This window comes from Dendrobates tinctorius, unplaced genomic scaffold (assembly GCF_039654945.1).
Source record: "Dendrobates tinctorius isolate UK_male_01 unplaced genomic scaffold, ASM3965494v1 ptg000103l, whole genome shotgun sequence".
Lineage (NCBI taxonomy): Eukaryota > Metazoa > Chordata > Amphibia > Anura > Dendrobatidae > Dendrobates > Dendrobates tinctorius.
The window spans coordinates 41,242,225-41,256,436 of NW_027361771.1; the positions used below are offsets into that span (position 1 = coordinate 41,242,225).

Below are 14,212 nucleotides of genomic sequence, written 5' to 3' on the forward strand. Positions count from 1 at the left end.
GGCCAATTTTTACAATTCTGACCACTGTCCCTTTATGAGGTAATAACTCTGAAACGCTTCCATGGATCCTGGTGATTCTGACATTGTTTTCTCATAACATATTGTACTTCATGTTAGTGGTAAAATTTAATTCAAATAACTTGCATTTATTTGTGAAAAAAACGGAAATTTGACGAAAATTTTGAAAATTTCGCAATTTTCCAACTTTGAATTTTTATGCCCTTAAATCACAGAGATACAGCACACAAAAAACTTGATAAGTAACATTTCCCACATGTTTACTTTACATCAGCACAATTTTGGAACCAAAATTTCTTTTTTGTTAGGAAGTTATGAGGGTTAAAATTGACCAGCGATTTCTCATTTTTGCAACACCATTTTATTTTTACGGACCACATCACATTTGAAGCCACTTTGCGGGGTCTATGTGATAGAAAATACCCAAAAGTGACACCATTCTAAAAACTGCACCCCTCAAGGTGCTCAAAACCACATTCAAGAAGTTTATTAACCCTTTAGGTGCGTCACAGGAATTTTTTGAATATTTAAAAAAAATGAACATTTAACTTTTTTTCACAAAAAAAATAGTTCAGGTTCAATTTTTTTTATTTTACCAAGGGTAACAGGAGAAATTGGACTGCAAAAGTTATTGCGCAATTTGTTCTGAGTACGCTGATACCTGATATGTGGGGGGAACCACTGTTTCAGCGCATGGCAGAGCTCAGAAGGGAAGGAGCGCCGTTTGACTTTTTCAATGCAAAATTGGCTGGAATTCAGATCGAACGCCATGTCGCGTTTGGAGAGCCCCTGATGTACCAAAACAGTGAAAACCCCCCACAAATAAAAACATTTTGGAAACTAGACCCCCCAAGGAACTTATCTAGATGTGTGATGAGAACTTTGAACCCCCAAGGGCTTCACAGAAGTTTATAACATACAGCCGTACAATTGAAAAATCATATTTTTTCCACAAAAATGATCTTTTCACCCTCAATTCTTATTTTTCCAAGGGTAACAGGACCCTAAAAGTTATTGTGCAATTTGTCCTGAGTACTCTGATACCCCACATGTGGGGGTAAGCCACTATTTGGGCACATGGCAGAGCTCGGAAGGGAAGCAGCGCCATTTGACGTTTTTGGCTGGAATTGAGATCGGACACCATGTCGCGTTTGGAAAGCCCCTGATGTACCAAAACAGTGAAAACCCCCCACAAATGACACCATTTTGGAAACTAGACCCCCCAAGGAACTTATCTAGATGTGTGGTGATAACTTTGAACCCCCCAGTGCTTCACATAAGTTTATAATGCCTGGGCGTGAAAGTAAAAAAATCGTATTTTTTCCACAAACATGATCTTTTAGTCACCAATTTTTTTATTTTCCCAAGGGTACCAGGAGAAATTGGACCACAAAAGTTGTTGTCCAATTTGTCCTGAGTACGCTGATACCTCATATGTGGGAGAAAACTACTGTATGGGCACACGTCAGGGCTTGGAAGGGAAGTGGTGACGTTTTGGAATGCAGACTTTGATGGAATGGTCTGCGGGTGTCATGTTGCTTTTGGAGAGCCCCTGATGTACCTAAACAGTGGAAACCCCCCACAAGTGACCGCATTTTGGAAACTAAACCCCCTAAGGAACTTATCTAGATGTGTGGTGAGCACTTTGAACCCCCAAGGGCTTCACAGAAGTTTATAATGCCCGGGCATGAAAATAAAAAAATCGCATTTTTTCCACAAGCATCATCAATTAGTCCCCAATTTCTTTATTTTCCCAAGGGTAACAGGAGAAATTAGACCCCAAAAGTTGTTGTCCAATTTGTCCTGAGTACGCTGATACCTCATATGTGGGAGAAAACTACTGTATGGGCACACGTCGGGGCTCGGAAGGGAAGTAGTGACGTTTTGGAATGCAGAGTTTGATGGAATGGTCTGCGGGTGTCATGTTGCTTTTGGAGAGCCCCTGATGTACCTAAACAGTGGAAACCCCCCACCAGTGACCCCATTTTGGAAACTAGACCCCTTACGGAACTTATCTAGATGTGTGGTGAGCACTTTGAACCCCCAAGGGCTTCACAGAAGTTTATAATGCCCGAGCATGAAAATAAAAAAATCGTATTTTTTCCACAAACAAGATCAATTAGTCCCCAATTTTTTTATTTTCCCAAGGGTAACAGGAGAAATTGGATGCCAAAAGTTGTTGTCCAATTTGTCCTGAGTACGCTGATACCTCATATGTGGGAGAAAACTACTGTATGGGCACACGTCGGGGCTAGGAAGGGAAGTAGTGACGTTTTGGAATGCAGACTTTGATGGAATAGTCTGTGGGTGTCATGTGCGTTTGGAGAGCCCCTGATGTACCTAAACTAATGAAGCTCCCCACAAGTGACCCCATTTTGGAAACTAGACCCCCCACGGAACTGATCTAGATGTGTGGTGAGCACTTTGAACCCCCAAGTGATTCACAGAAGTTTATAACTCCCGGGCGTGAAAATAAAAAAATCATTTTTTTCCACAAAAATGATATTTTTGCCCCCAATTTTTTATTTTCCTAAGGGTAACAAGAGAAATTGGACCCAAAGAGTTGTTTTGCAATTTGTCCTGAGTAGGCTGATACCCTATATGTGGGGGTAAAACACTGGGCTCATGGCAGAGCTTGGAAGGGAAGGGGCACCATTTGACTTTTTCAACGCAGAATTGGCTGGAATTGAGATCCGATGCCATGTTGCATTTGGAGAGCACCTGATGTGCCCAAACAGTGGAAACCCCCAATTTTAACTCCAACCCTAACCCCAACACAGCCCTAACCCTAATCTCAGCCCTAACTCTAGCCCTAACCCTAACCCTAGCCCTAACTCTAGCCCTAGCCCTAACCCTAACCCTAATGGGAAAATGGAAATAAATAATTTTTCCATATTTTGACCCACTGAGTCATGTGAAATCTTATTTTTTGCGGGACGAGTTGACGTTTTTATTGGTATCATTTTCGGGCACGTGACATTTTTTGATCGCTTTTTATTCCGATTTTTGGGACGCAGAATGAACAAAAACCAGCGTTTCATGAATTTCTTTTGGGGGGGTGCGTTTACACCATTCCATGTGCGGTAAATTGATAAAGCGCTTTTATTCTTCGGGTCAGTATGGTCACAGCGATACCTCATTTATGTCTTTTTTTATGTTTTGGCGGTTTTATGCAATGAAAACTATTTTATATAAAAAATAATTATTTTTGCACCACTTTATTCTGCGAGCTATAACTTTTTTATTTTTTCGCTGATGACACTGTATGATGGCTTGTTTTTTGCGGGACAAGATGACGTTTTCAACGGTACCATGGATATTTATATGCGTCTTTTTGATCACGCGTTATTGCACTTTTTATTCGGTGGTCTGATAATAAATCATTATTTTTTGCTTTGTTTTTTACTTTTTAAGGGGTTCGCTAAAGGGGTTAACTAATGGGACAGTTTTATAGGGCGTGTCGTTATGGACGCGGCGATACCAAATATGTGTACTTCTATTGTTTTTTCTTTTTTTATTTCCAAAAAATGAATTTATTGGGGAATATTTTTTTTTTTTCTAATTTATTTAGCGATTTTTTAAAAATTATTTTTACACTTTTTTTTTAGCTTTATTAGGTTGTCCCAGGGGGGACATCATTGTCCTGTGACAGATCACTGATCTGTCACAGGCATAGACGCAGACTTCCTCATGCCTGCGCTTTGCAGGCACTGAGGAAGTCAGCTCCCTACAGTCCCCCGAAGGTCCCCGTCGCCATCTTGGATCCGGGGACCTGTAGAGAAAGAGACCCCCGCAGCAGCGCTGCACATTGCGCTGCGGTGGGGGCTCAGGGAAGCACAGAGGGAGCCCCCTCCCTGCCGATGCTTCCCTTTAATCCCCGGTACACCGCGATCGTGTTTGATCGCGGTGTGCAAGGGGTTAACGTGTCGGGAGCGGTCCGTGACTGCCCCTGACACATTGTGCCGGTGTCAGCTATGATAATTAGCTGACACCCGGCCACGATCGGCGGCGCTCACCATGTGGGCGCCGCTGATCGCTGTGACGTACTATCCCGTCCCTGGGAATTAAGTCCCAGGGCACATGGACGGGATAGTACGTCACATGGGATTAAGGGGTTAAAGTAATGAATATGCGCTCCACGCCTATGGGAGTGGAGATGAATGCATATGCATGACTTTAATGAGTGGTACCACGTGACCGCTGAACACAGGAAGAAGCTGCCTCGCCAGGATAACAGAGAAATGCAGGGAGGACTTTCAGCGATCGTGCAAGGAGTGGGTGAGTATGATGTGACAGCCGGCGGATCCTGCCGCTCCCCCCCGCCAACCCCCTGGGACAATGACTCGTGTATAAGCCGAAGGGGGCGTTTTCAGCACAAAAAAATGTGCTGAAAATCTAATCTTATACATGAGTATATACGGTACCTTTTCGTTCCGCAGCCACGGTAGTCCAGGCAATTAAAGTCCAGAATCACAGCTGCGGTGAAAAAGGGAATGAACTAAACAGTGGGGACATAGAAAGGGGTACAACACTGGCTTCCTGCTCTCTCCCTGACACTATCCATGGTTGTACGCACCATAGCCACAGTAGCCGAAATCAAGCAGCAATCCACTCGCTGGAATCTGGACGCTTTTAGTCCCTTCAGCGGGGGCCCTTCTGAAGTCCTGGGGGCCTGGGGCCGTGTTGTGGTCCTTAAGTCCTTAGTCCGGGACAGCGGATTCTGTTCCTTTCTGAGATCTGGCAATGTCCCGGCTGCTCCTATACACCTGCCCAGGGCCAACGTCCCTGGGCTTCTGCTACAGCAGCATCTTCCTGCCGCCTTTTTCTGAGCTCCTAATCCAGACCACTTTTAGCTATTAACTGTCTCTATCTGGCATGCATACAGCAGTTACTACAAGGGACACATTAGCAATTAAAGGGGACTCACACCATAGAACAATGTAATCCAGTACAACAGTAGTACATAGTAGTGTATAACATATTTTTACATAGAATGCACATGGGAGCCACATGGGAAGGAGAGAAGGAGCACTGAGGTCCTCCGCTACCTCCTTACAGTTACACAGGTAAGCCCCCACATAGAGCTTATGGTGGTACATCTGTAGTGTCCCAAGGCTGCGGGTTCATGAACGTTATACTATACAGGGTGTCAAAGGCATTTTTTTTAGCGTTTTGATAATTATTGTAATTCTTCCAGGGGAAATGCTCTTCCATATATAAAACACTTTAATATCTTTGTATTAGTTGCATTATGCCTGTCAGTTTGAGGCTCATTGGTGGAGAAAGGTTGAACTTTGATGGACTTAAGCAACTACAGTATGTAACTATGTACAAGCTGCATTTATAGCCACTATTTTTCTAAAATATAAATCATAATACATGATGTACATAAAATATATGGTAGATACAGAGGCATACCAGCCAGGCAAAGGTGAATAGGACATACTGTATATGTGATTTGACTGTAGCAGCTGGGTGCATGCTGTATCTTACAGCAGACATTTGATACAAATGGTGTGAGCAAAGCTTCTATGTCTATGCCATCTTGTGCTGTGCATTTATGGCTATTAATGCTAACTACCAAAGGTCCCCCTAACCCTCCGCTTCTCCACCATATTCTCTTTGAATCATCTATACTGATTGCTTATTAGATGTAAAATTTGATTTCATTGCTGCCTAACCTACCTTGCATCCATAGGGTATTAATAATAATCTTTATTTTTATATAGCGCTAACCTATTCCGCAGCGCTTTACAGTTTGCACACATTATCATCACTGTCCCAGGGGGACATTGCACGGGGGCCCCGGGGGAGAGGGGGCCCCTCCAGCCTCCAGCACCGCATGGCTAATTATTCATGCAAATTAGCTATGTGGACTTGTGGAGCGCGAGCGCCGCAGAGCCAGCAAGGAGGAGAGGAGAGTAGCCCCCCTGCAGGAGGCTACGGGAGGGGTCTGACTCCTCCTGAAGCTGCGTGCCAGCGCGGCCCAGTGCAGAGGAGCCAGCCCTGAGGGCTGAGGTGAGAGATCATCAGAGATCAGCCAGCAGCGTCAGTGTTATGGGGGAGGAGAGGAGGGTAGACAGACTGTCTGACTGTCACTCACACTGCCTGCCCTGTGGTGCCGGCCAGACGGTGGCTGCAGTTCAGCCGCAGGTCAGTGTGTGACATCACGTGTCTGTCTGAGTCTGTGTGGCCGTGCCCCTGGCAATAGCAGCAGCTCAGTCAGGAGGAATATGCGGAGTGCAGACACTGTGACTGGAGAGTGGAGTGGACACAGTGTGGAATGGATCCTCTTGGTCTGGACTCTGGCCTGCCCTGCCTGCACAATGTAAGAGTACTGGAGCTGAGCAGGACTGAGGGACTGGGACCGAGGAGGCAGGCATGATTTTGGGGGGCTCCTTGGGTGGGGGAGAAAACTGAAGCATGGCAGGCATGATTTTTGGGGACTCCGTCCTGGGGGAGAACTGAAGCATGATGGCCTGGCTGATCATGAATGGGGGGCCCCTGGCCTTGGAAGAAGCATGGCCTGGCTGCTCATGAATGGGGGGGCCCTGGCCTGGGGAGAAGCATGGCCTTGGCTGCTCATGAATGGGGGGGCCCCTGGGGAGAAGCATGGCTGCTCATGAATGGGGGGGCCTGGCCTGGGGAGAAGCATGGCTACTCATGAACGGGGGGCCCTGGGGGAGATGCTTGGCTGCTCATGAATGGGGCGGCTCATGGGGGGAGAAGAAACCTGAATCAGGTGACCCACAATAGGGGGAGAAGCAGCATGAACTGGGGGGGCCACATGGGGAGAAGCAGCATAAACTGGGGGGTGCCACATAGGGCGAGAAGCACTATGCCAAAAGTAGACTGCATTTGGGGGAGAGCATTATGAAGCAAAGGGAAACAGGAGTGCCTATATATATTACCCAGAGGCTGTCTTGGGCTATATATATTATATAGAGGCTATGCTGGGCTGTATATATTACCTGAAGGCTATGCTGGACTGTATCTATTACCTTAAAGCTATGCTGAACTGTATATATTAACTGGAGGCTTTGCTGGGCTGTATTATATATTTCCTGGAGTCTGTGCTGGGCGCTGTATATATTACCTGAAGGCTGTTGCTGTAATGTATATATTAACTGGAGTCTGTGCTGGGCTGTATATATCACCTGAAGGCTGTGCTGGGCTGTATATATTAACTGAAGGCTATGCTCGGCTGTATACCATATTTTATTTGGAGGCTGTGCTGGGCTGTATATATTAACAGCTAGAGGCAATGCTGGGCTAGTGGGCTATATATGTTATTTGGAGGCTGCAACTGGCAAATAATAAATACAGCCCAGCAGCACCCTACAGATATTATATCCAGCCCTGCATAGCCTCAATATTAAATATACAGTACATTTACGGTGGGAAAATCTGCAGCAAAAATTGACATTGTGTAGATTTTCCTGCTCTAAAAAACGCAGCATATCCGCGGTATATTTTAGTGGCACCATGTAATGCGGATTTAGCACAACTGCACTTGCCGTGGCCGGCCACAAGCCCGATAGAGAATGAATGGGGCTTGCCGGATTGGTGCGGAAGTCTGCTGGATATGCTGCTAGTAGGGGGGGGCCCTGAAAAATTTCTTGCACACGGGCCCACTACAGTCTGTGTCCACCCCTGAACAGTCCCCAATGGGGCTCACAATCTAGATTCCCTATCAGTATGTTTTTGGAGTGTGGGAGGAAACGAGAGAAAACCCATGCAAACATGGGGAGAACATACAAACTCCTTGCAGATGTTGTCCTTGGTGGGAGTTGAACCCAGGACCCCAACCGCTGCAAGGCTGCAGTGCCATCCACTGAGCCACCGTGCCTCCCGGTATTAAAGGAGAAATAAGATATCAAGAGCATCTGTCATTTTGGAGACCCAGCAATGTCTGTGCAATAAATTGACATCGTATAAATTAGATTTACGTCTATATTCTGGCTAACTACCATATTTGCCTAGTTTACAAAGCTAAATCCCTTACAATAAAATCCTAACGACTGAGCTCATTTTGTATATGACAGCACCTCTTCTCAAAACATCAGACTGGTGAACGAGAGGCCCCCAGCAGTCAAGTCCACAGTCTACTAGTTATCAGCTCTCCTGTGGAAAGGTTATATCTTGTTGTACTTGGAATGCACCCAATTCCTCTCACGGAGCCTCACCTAATGGATTTAGTTTCCAGATCAAGTTTGCTATTTCTTAGATTGATATTAAAGAGCAATCGTCAGTGGATAATTACGGTAGTCCAGGTACGACACAAGATACCTTCTCACTTCTACATTATACACGGGACCAGATCTGAAGCAGGTGATTTACCCACTGTACATTATGCCCTCTGTACCTTATAACCTGCCCTAATATCTATGCTCTGTAATGCCCTATACATGCATCTTGTATGAACTGTTCTCTAGCTTCTGGTATATATAGACACATATACACAAAGTATTCCATATTTGTGTGTTTATCCTCTGTATTGTACTATGGATCCTGTATGATCTGACCTCTGTATTATCACAAATATGCTGTTCTCTATAATGTGTTCCCTATAGTGTATTGTGTACATCGTTTTGCATGATCTCTCCTCTATACTGTACTATCTGTGATTTTCAGTATTTGTTGGTGTGAATGGCTAAAGGTACTGTCACACTTAGCGATGTACCAGCGATCCCGACCAGCGATATGACGAGGTCAGGATCGCTGGTACATCGCTAAGTGGTCGCTAGTGAGCTGCCACATAGGCAGATCTCACCAGCGACATCGCTGGGGACGGGGGTCGCTACTTACCTGTCACACCAGGCGATCCTGCGTCCTCCCGCCCGCGTCCACGCGTCGCTCGTCCTCACAGCAGGAAGCGCCACAGGAAGCTGACGACGAGAAACAGTCCTGAACGTTCTCGCGCGATCAGCGATAACCAGCGGGGGAGCGGGTCGCTGGTAAGTATCAGACACAGAGATATCGCTAGCAATATCGCTATAACGTCACTAGTTATAGCGATATTGCTAGCGATATCTCTTAGTGTGACATGCCCTTAACACGGACCAATTTTATAATCTGTAAGATGGGTATGATTGGTCAGAGATCTGTTTGTGTAACTGCAGTTTTGGGCTGATTAACCCCTTAGTGACAGAACCAATTTGGTAATTACTGACCAAGCCAATTTTTACAATTCTGACCACTGTCACTTTATGAGGTTATAGAAATGGAACACTTCAACTGATTCTGAGAATTTTTTTTGTGATATATTGTACTTCATGTTAATGGTAAAATTTCTTCGATATAACTTGCGTTTACTTATGAAAAAAAGTGGAAATTTGGCAAAAATATTGCAATTTTCAATTTTTGCACCCCTAACCCCTTTATCCCCGAGGGTGATTTGCACGTTAATGACCGGGCCAATTTTTACATTTCTGACCACTGTCCCTTTATGAGGTAATAACTCTGGAACGCTTCTATGGATCCCAGTGATTCTGATAATGTTTTCTCATGACATATTGTAGTTCATGTTAATGGTAAAATTTCATTCATATAACTTGTGTTTATTTGCAAAAAAAAAACAGAAATTTGGAAAAAATTTTGAAAATTTTGCAATTTTCCAACTTTGAATTTTTATGCCCTTAAATCACAGAGATATGGCACACAAAAATCTTAATAAGTAACATTTCCCACATGTTTACTTTACATCAGCACAATTTTGGAACCAAAATTTTTTTTGAAGTTATAAGGGTTAAAAGTTGACCAGCGATTTCTCATTTTTACAACACCATTTTATTTTTACGGACCACATCACATTTGAAGTCACTTTGAGGGGTCTATATGACAGAAAATACCCAAAAGTGACACCATTCTAAAAACTGCACCCCTCAAGGTGCTCAAAACCACATTCAAGAAGTTTATTAACCCCTCAGGTGCTTCACAGGATTTTTTTGAATGTTTAAAAAAAATGAACATTGAACTTTTTTTCACTAAAAAATTACTTCAGGTCCAATTTTTTTCATTTTACCAAGGGTAACAGGAGAAATTGGACTGCAAAAGTTATTGTGCAATTTGTCCTGAGTACGCTGATACCTGATATGCGGGGGGGAACCACTGTTTCGGCGCATGGCAGAGCTCGGAAGGGAAGAAGCGCCGTTTGACTTTTTGAACGCAAAATTGGCTGGAATCATAGAATCATAGAATGGTAGAGTTGGAAGGGACCTCCTGGGCCATCTGGTCCAACCCCTTGCTCAAAGCAGGATTCGCTAAATCATCCCAGACAGATGTCTGTCCAGCCTCTGTTTGAAGACTTTTATTGAAGGAGAACTCACCACTTCTCGTGGCAGCCTGTTCCACTCATTGATCACTCTAACTGTCAAAAAGTTTTTTTCTAATATCCAATCTGTGTCTCCTCCCATCCAGTTTCATTCCATTGCTTCTAGTCTTCCCTGGTGCAAATGAGAATAAAGATGATCCTTCTACAATGTGACAGCCCTTGAGATATTTGTAGTCAATATAGAATCACTGCACACGTAAATTATGCTTTAGTGAGCTTTTTTATTTTATTGACGGTGATGAAGCGACAGCTGACGTTTCGGCCTAACAATGGCCTTTATCACATAGTCGCCCTTTTGAAGTAGAATTTCGGTAGTCATCGTTTAATAGTTCATCACTGCTAGGCAATATTTCAGAAAAATGCGGATTGTCCAATGTGGCCAATCGTCCAGGAGCCAGAGGAGCAGAAATCCTGATGGTATGGCAAAGAATCATTGGTGGCGCAGTAGGGAATGCAGGCGGTGCCATACCATCAGGATTTCTGCTCCTCTGGCTCCTGGACTATTGGCCACATTGGACAATCCGCATTTTTCTGAAATATTGCCTAGCAGTGATAAACTATTAAACGGTGACTACCGAAACTCTACTTCAAAAGGGCGACTATGTGATAAAGGCCGTTGTTAGGCCGAAACGTCAGCTGTCGCTTCATCATCGTCAATAAAATAAAAAAGCTCACTTATGCATAATTTACGTGTGCTGTGATTCGATATTGACTTCATATTTACGGGACCAGAAACTCCTTTTCACTAGCACCGTATATTCAACTTCCTAGTCGAGTGCTAACCATTCTTTATATCTACTTGAGATATTTGTAGACAGCTATTAAGTCTCCTCTCAGTCTTCTCTTTTGCAAGCTAAACATTCCCAAATCCTGCAACCTTTCCTCATAAGACAGGATTTGCAGACCAGTGACCATTCTGGTCGCTCTTTTCTGAACTTGCTCCAGTTTGTTGATGTCTTTTTTAAAATGTCGCTCCCAGAACTGGACACAGTATTCCAGATGAGTTCTGACCAAAGAGGAGTAGAGGGCAATAATGACTTCACGTGATCTAGACTGTATGATTCTGTTAATACATCCTAGAATTGCATTTGCCTTTTTTGCTGCTGCATCACACTGTTGACTCATATTCAGTCTGTGATCTATTAGTATACCCAAGTGCTGTTGCTTAGCCCTATTTCTCCCATTCTGTATATGCTTTTTTCATTTTTATTGCCCAGATGTAGTACAGACTACTACTGCAATTTGATTGTGAGCCGAGAGCTTTTCAGAACACAGAGAAGCAGGATGGTGATGCTAATTATGGCATCATCGCCGCTCACCATCTATGTGGAGTCCTCAAAGTTTTGGAGGATGGTACATATGTCTGACATCCATGTCCACTCCTGAGGTCTTAAGTGTGGAGTCTGAACTGAATACTGATGGCCTTGTTGATGCTGGTAGTCAACAATTGCCCTCTTCTGCTCAAAAATCCTTTCCAACACCTACAGTGTAGAGTTCCAACGCGTGGGGACATCAGACAACAGTCGGTGAGCCAGAAGCAGCAAATGTTGCTGAAGTACAGCGAGGGTGGCAGAAACTGGAGCTGACTTTCTTAAATGGGCACACAGGTGGCGTACTTTGACAAGCAGTTCCAGCAGCTCCGGGTAGGTTTCGAGAAACCGCTGAACTACGAGTTTAAGCACATGGGCCAGGCATTGTACGTGTGTGAGCTCGTCTCGCATCAGAGCCGCCACCAGGTTCCGGCCATTGTCACATCGGGAGATGTGACTGCTCTACCCGGCCACCGGCAATACACTGACAGGAGATAATCGCCCCCGCAGTGTATCAGCTGATCGGCTCTGGTGCTGTCACTTACGTTACCACCGAAAGTTCTCACATAGCGCTACTGCCGTAAGTGAAAGCACCGGAGTGATGAACTCCGGTAAACTCTCACGGCGACTCAGTGATACACTGCGGGAGATATTGCCTCCTGTCAGTGTATCACCGGAGGCGGGGTAGAGCAGTCACATCTCCTAAATGTGACTGCTATACACATGAGATCGCTGTGGGACATGTGATCCTTATAATTTGATTGCCTTCTGTGATCTGTCCCTTAGAACATTTTGTACATGCCGTTATTTGGCAATTTTTCAATGATTTAATTTTTTCCCCCACTTTTAGAATGCTAGTCCTGACTTGTTCTTCGAAGCTTGCCTCTATCAGAAAATTACTGACTCAAAACTTTCCAGAGTCTTTAAAGGTGAGAAGGGAAATACAGATATTTATGTTTTACTTTTTGTATGTGAACCAATAGCTAACAGTTGTACTTTTAATTTTTTTTTGCCATAATTTATTTAATATATTTTTATTGCTTATATTAATTTACACAGTGCTTTACAGATATCAGCACTAGTGATGAGTGAATTTGTTGTATTAAGGAAAAAATACAATACTGCAAAATATGCACACCATGAATAGGAGTGCATATTTTGCAGTAGTGTCTTTTTTCCTTAATACTACGTCCTCTTATTCACTACTGGCTTTGCACCCCTACTTTGACACACTTGCATATGGCTGTGCACCTGGTCTTCTAATTTTACATGAGAGAATTTGTTTGGAAAACGATAGCCAAACAAATTCGGCACGAATGTGGCACATTTGGATTCGTGATCGGAAACACGAGCAAAATTTTACAAAATCAGAAAAAATCGGTAACATAATATGAAAATATTTGCGTTGCCACAAAAGTATTTTCAGCACTTTAGCAATGATGCTGGTGGTGCATCATGAGCATTTGGAACTTGTTTGATGAGGGAGGGGGGTTGCAGAGCTCAGAGGCACGGCATTCTTGTAAAGAGTCATTTTTTTCCCCCTAACTTTCTGTGTGGACATTGCGGCTAGACAATCAGGGCGCTGAAAACACCCACAATGTCCTGACACGACAGCTTGTGCCACTGGCTGCTAAAATCACATGTCCCTCCCAATATAAATAGCGGACATCTTGTTTTAGCACCATTTTGACACTGTATCAGCACAGAGAGGCTGCTACTGACACTGACACTTTTAGCAGCAAGATTTTATCTAGTTAGCTAGGCGGTTGTATATCAGTCAGATAGTGTAGCTAGCTAGTGTCCAGTGTAGCTGTTAAATTTACCTTCCAGCATTTTTTTTGCCATTACTGAGGACCACAGACAAAGCCAGCAGGGCACATTTCATATTCTTCTGTTCCTAGTAGATGACTTGACTTTAAAATAGTTTGTAGCATCTAGTGTGTTATAGAGGCCTGATCCAGAGGCCACAAAAAATTCTTCTGTTCCTACGGAAATAATGCTTTTCTGCCTAGTAGATACAGATGGTTTCCGAAAGCTGATGGCCGTCGCAGTCCCCCCAGTACCAATTGCCCAGTCGCCAATACTTTTCTAAGAAAGCTGTGCCTGTGCTACACCAGCATGTTACAAACAACATCACCTGTTTCTTGACTAAATCTCTATCTGCCAGGGTGCATTTCACCACAGACACTTGGACGAGTAAGCATGGCCAAGGGTGTTACATCTCGCTGACTGGGCATTGGGTGACTCTGGTGGCTGTGGGGGCAGGTGCTGCTCCACAAGTCTTGGAATCCCCAAAGCTTGCAGGACAAACCTCTACATTTAACACTTCCTCCACTGCTTTTGCCTCCTCCTCCATCTCCTCTAGGGCCTCCACCTGTGCCCTCAACCTCTGCCTTAATGAGACACATGTTCCAACAGTGCAGAACGAATTCCCACCACCTCTGTACTGTGCAGCCAAGGCTCACCGCCATCAGGCAGTATTAAAATTGATATGTCTTGGAGATGACAGTCATATAGCTGAAGAGTTGTGGGCAGCTCTCCAGGCTGAGTT

General features: G+C 44.2%; 1 protein-coding gene across 2 annotated transcripts in view; it reads left to right on the forward strand.

The window, feature by feature from the left end:
* Window positions 1-8,197: 8,197 nt before the first annotated feature.
* The window catches only part of LOC141100083 (glycine N-acyltransferase-like), a 176,057-nt gene continuing 170,042 nt past the window's right edge, over window positions 8,198-14,212 (forward strand). The window contains exons 1-2 of one of the 2 annotated variants that reach the window (XM_073588288.1): window positions 8,201-8,349; window positions 12,512-12,590. In XM_073588288.1, coding sequence (XP_073444389.1) covers window positions 12,513-12,590 — 78 coding nt within the window. In that variant the 5' untranslated portion in view covers window positions 8,201-8,349; window position 12,512. Of the gene's footprint in view, window positions 8,350-12,511; window positions 12,591-14,212 lie in introns of both variants that reach the window. The other variant, XM_073588289.1, reaches the window with a different exon arrangement.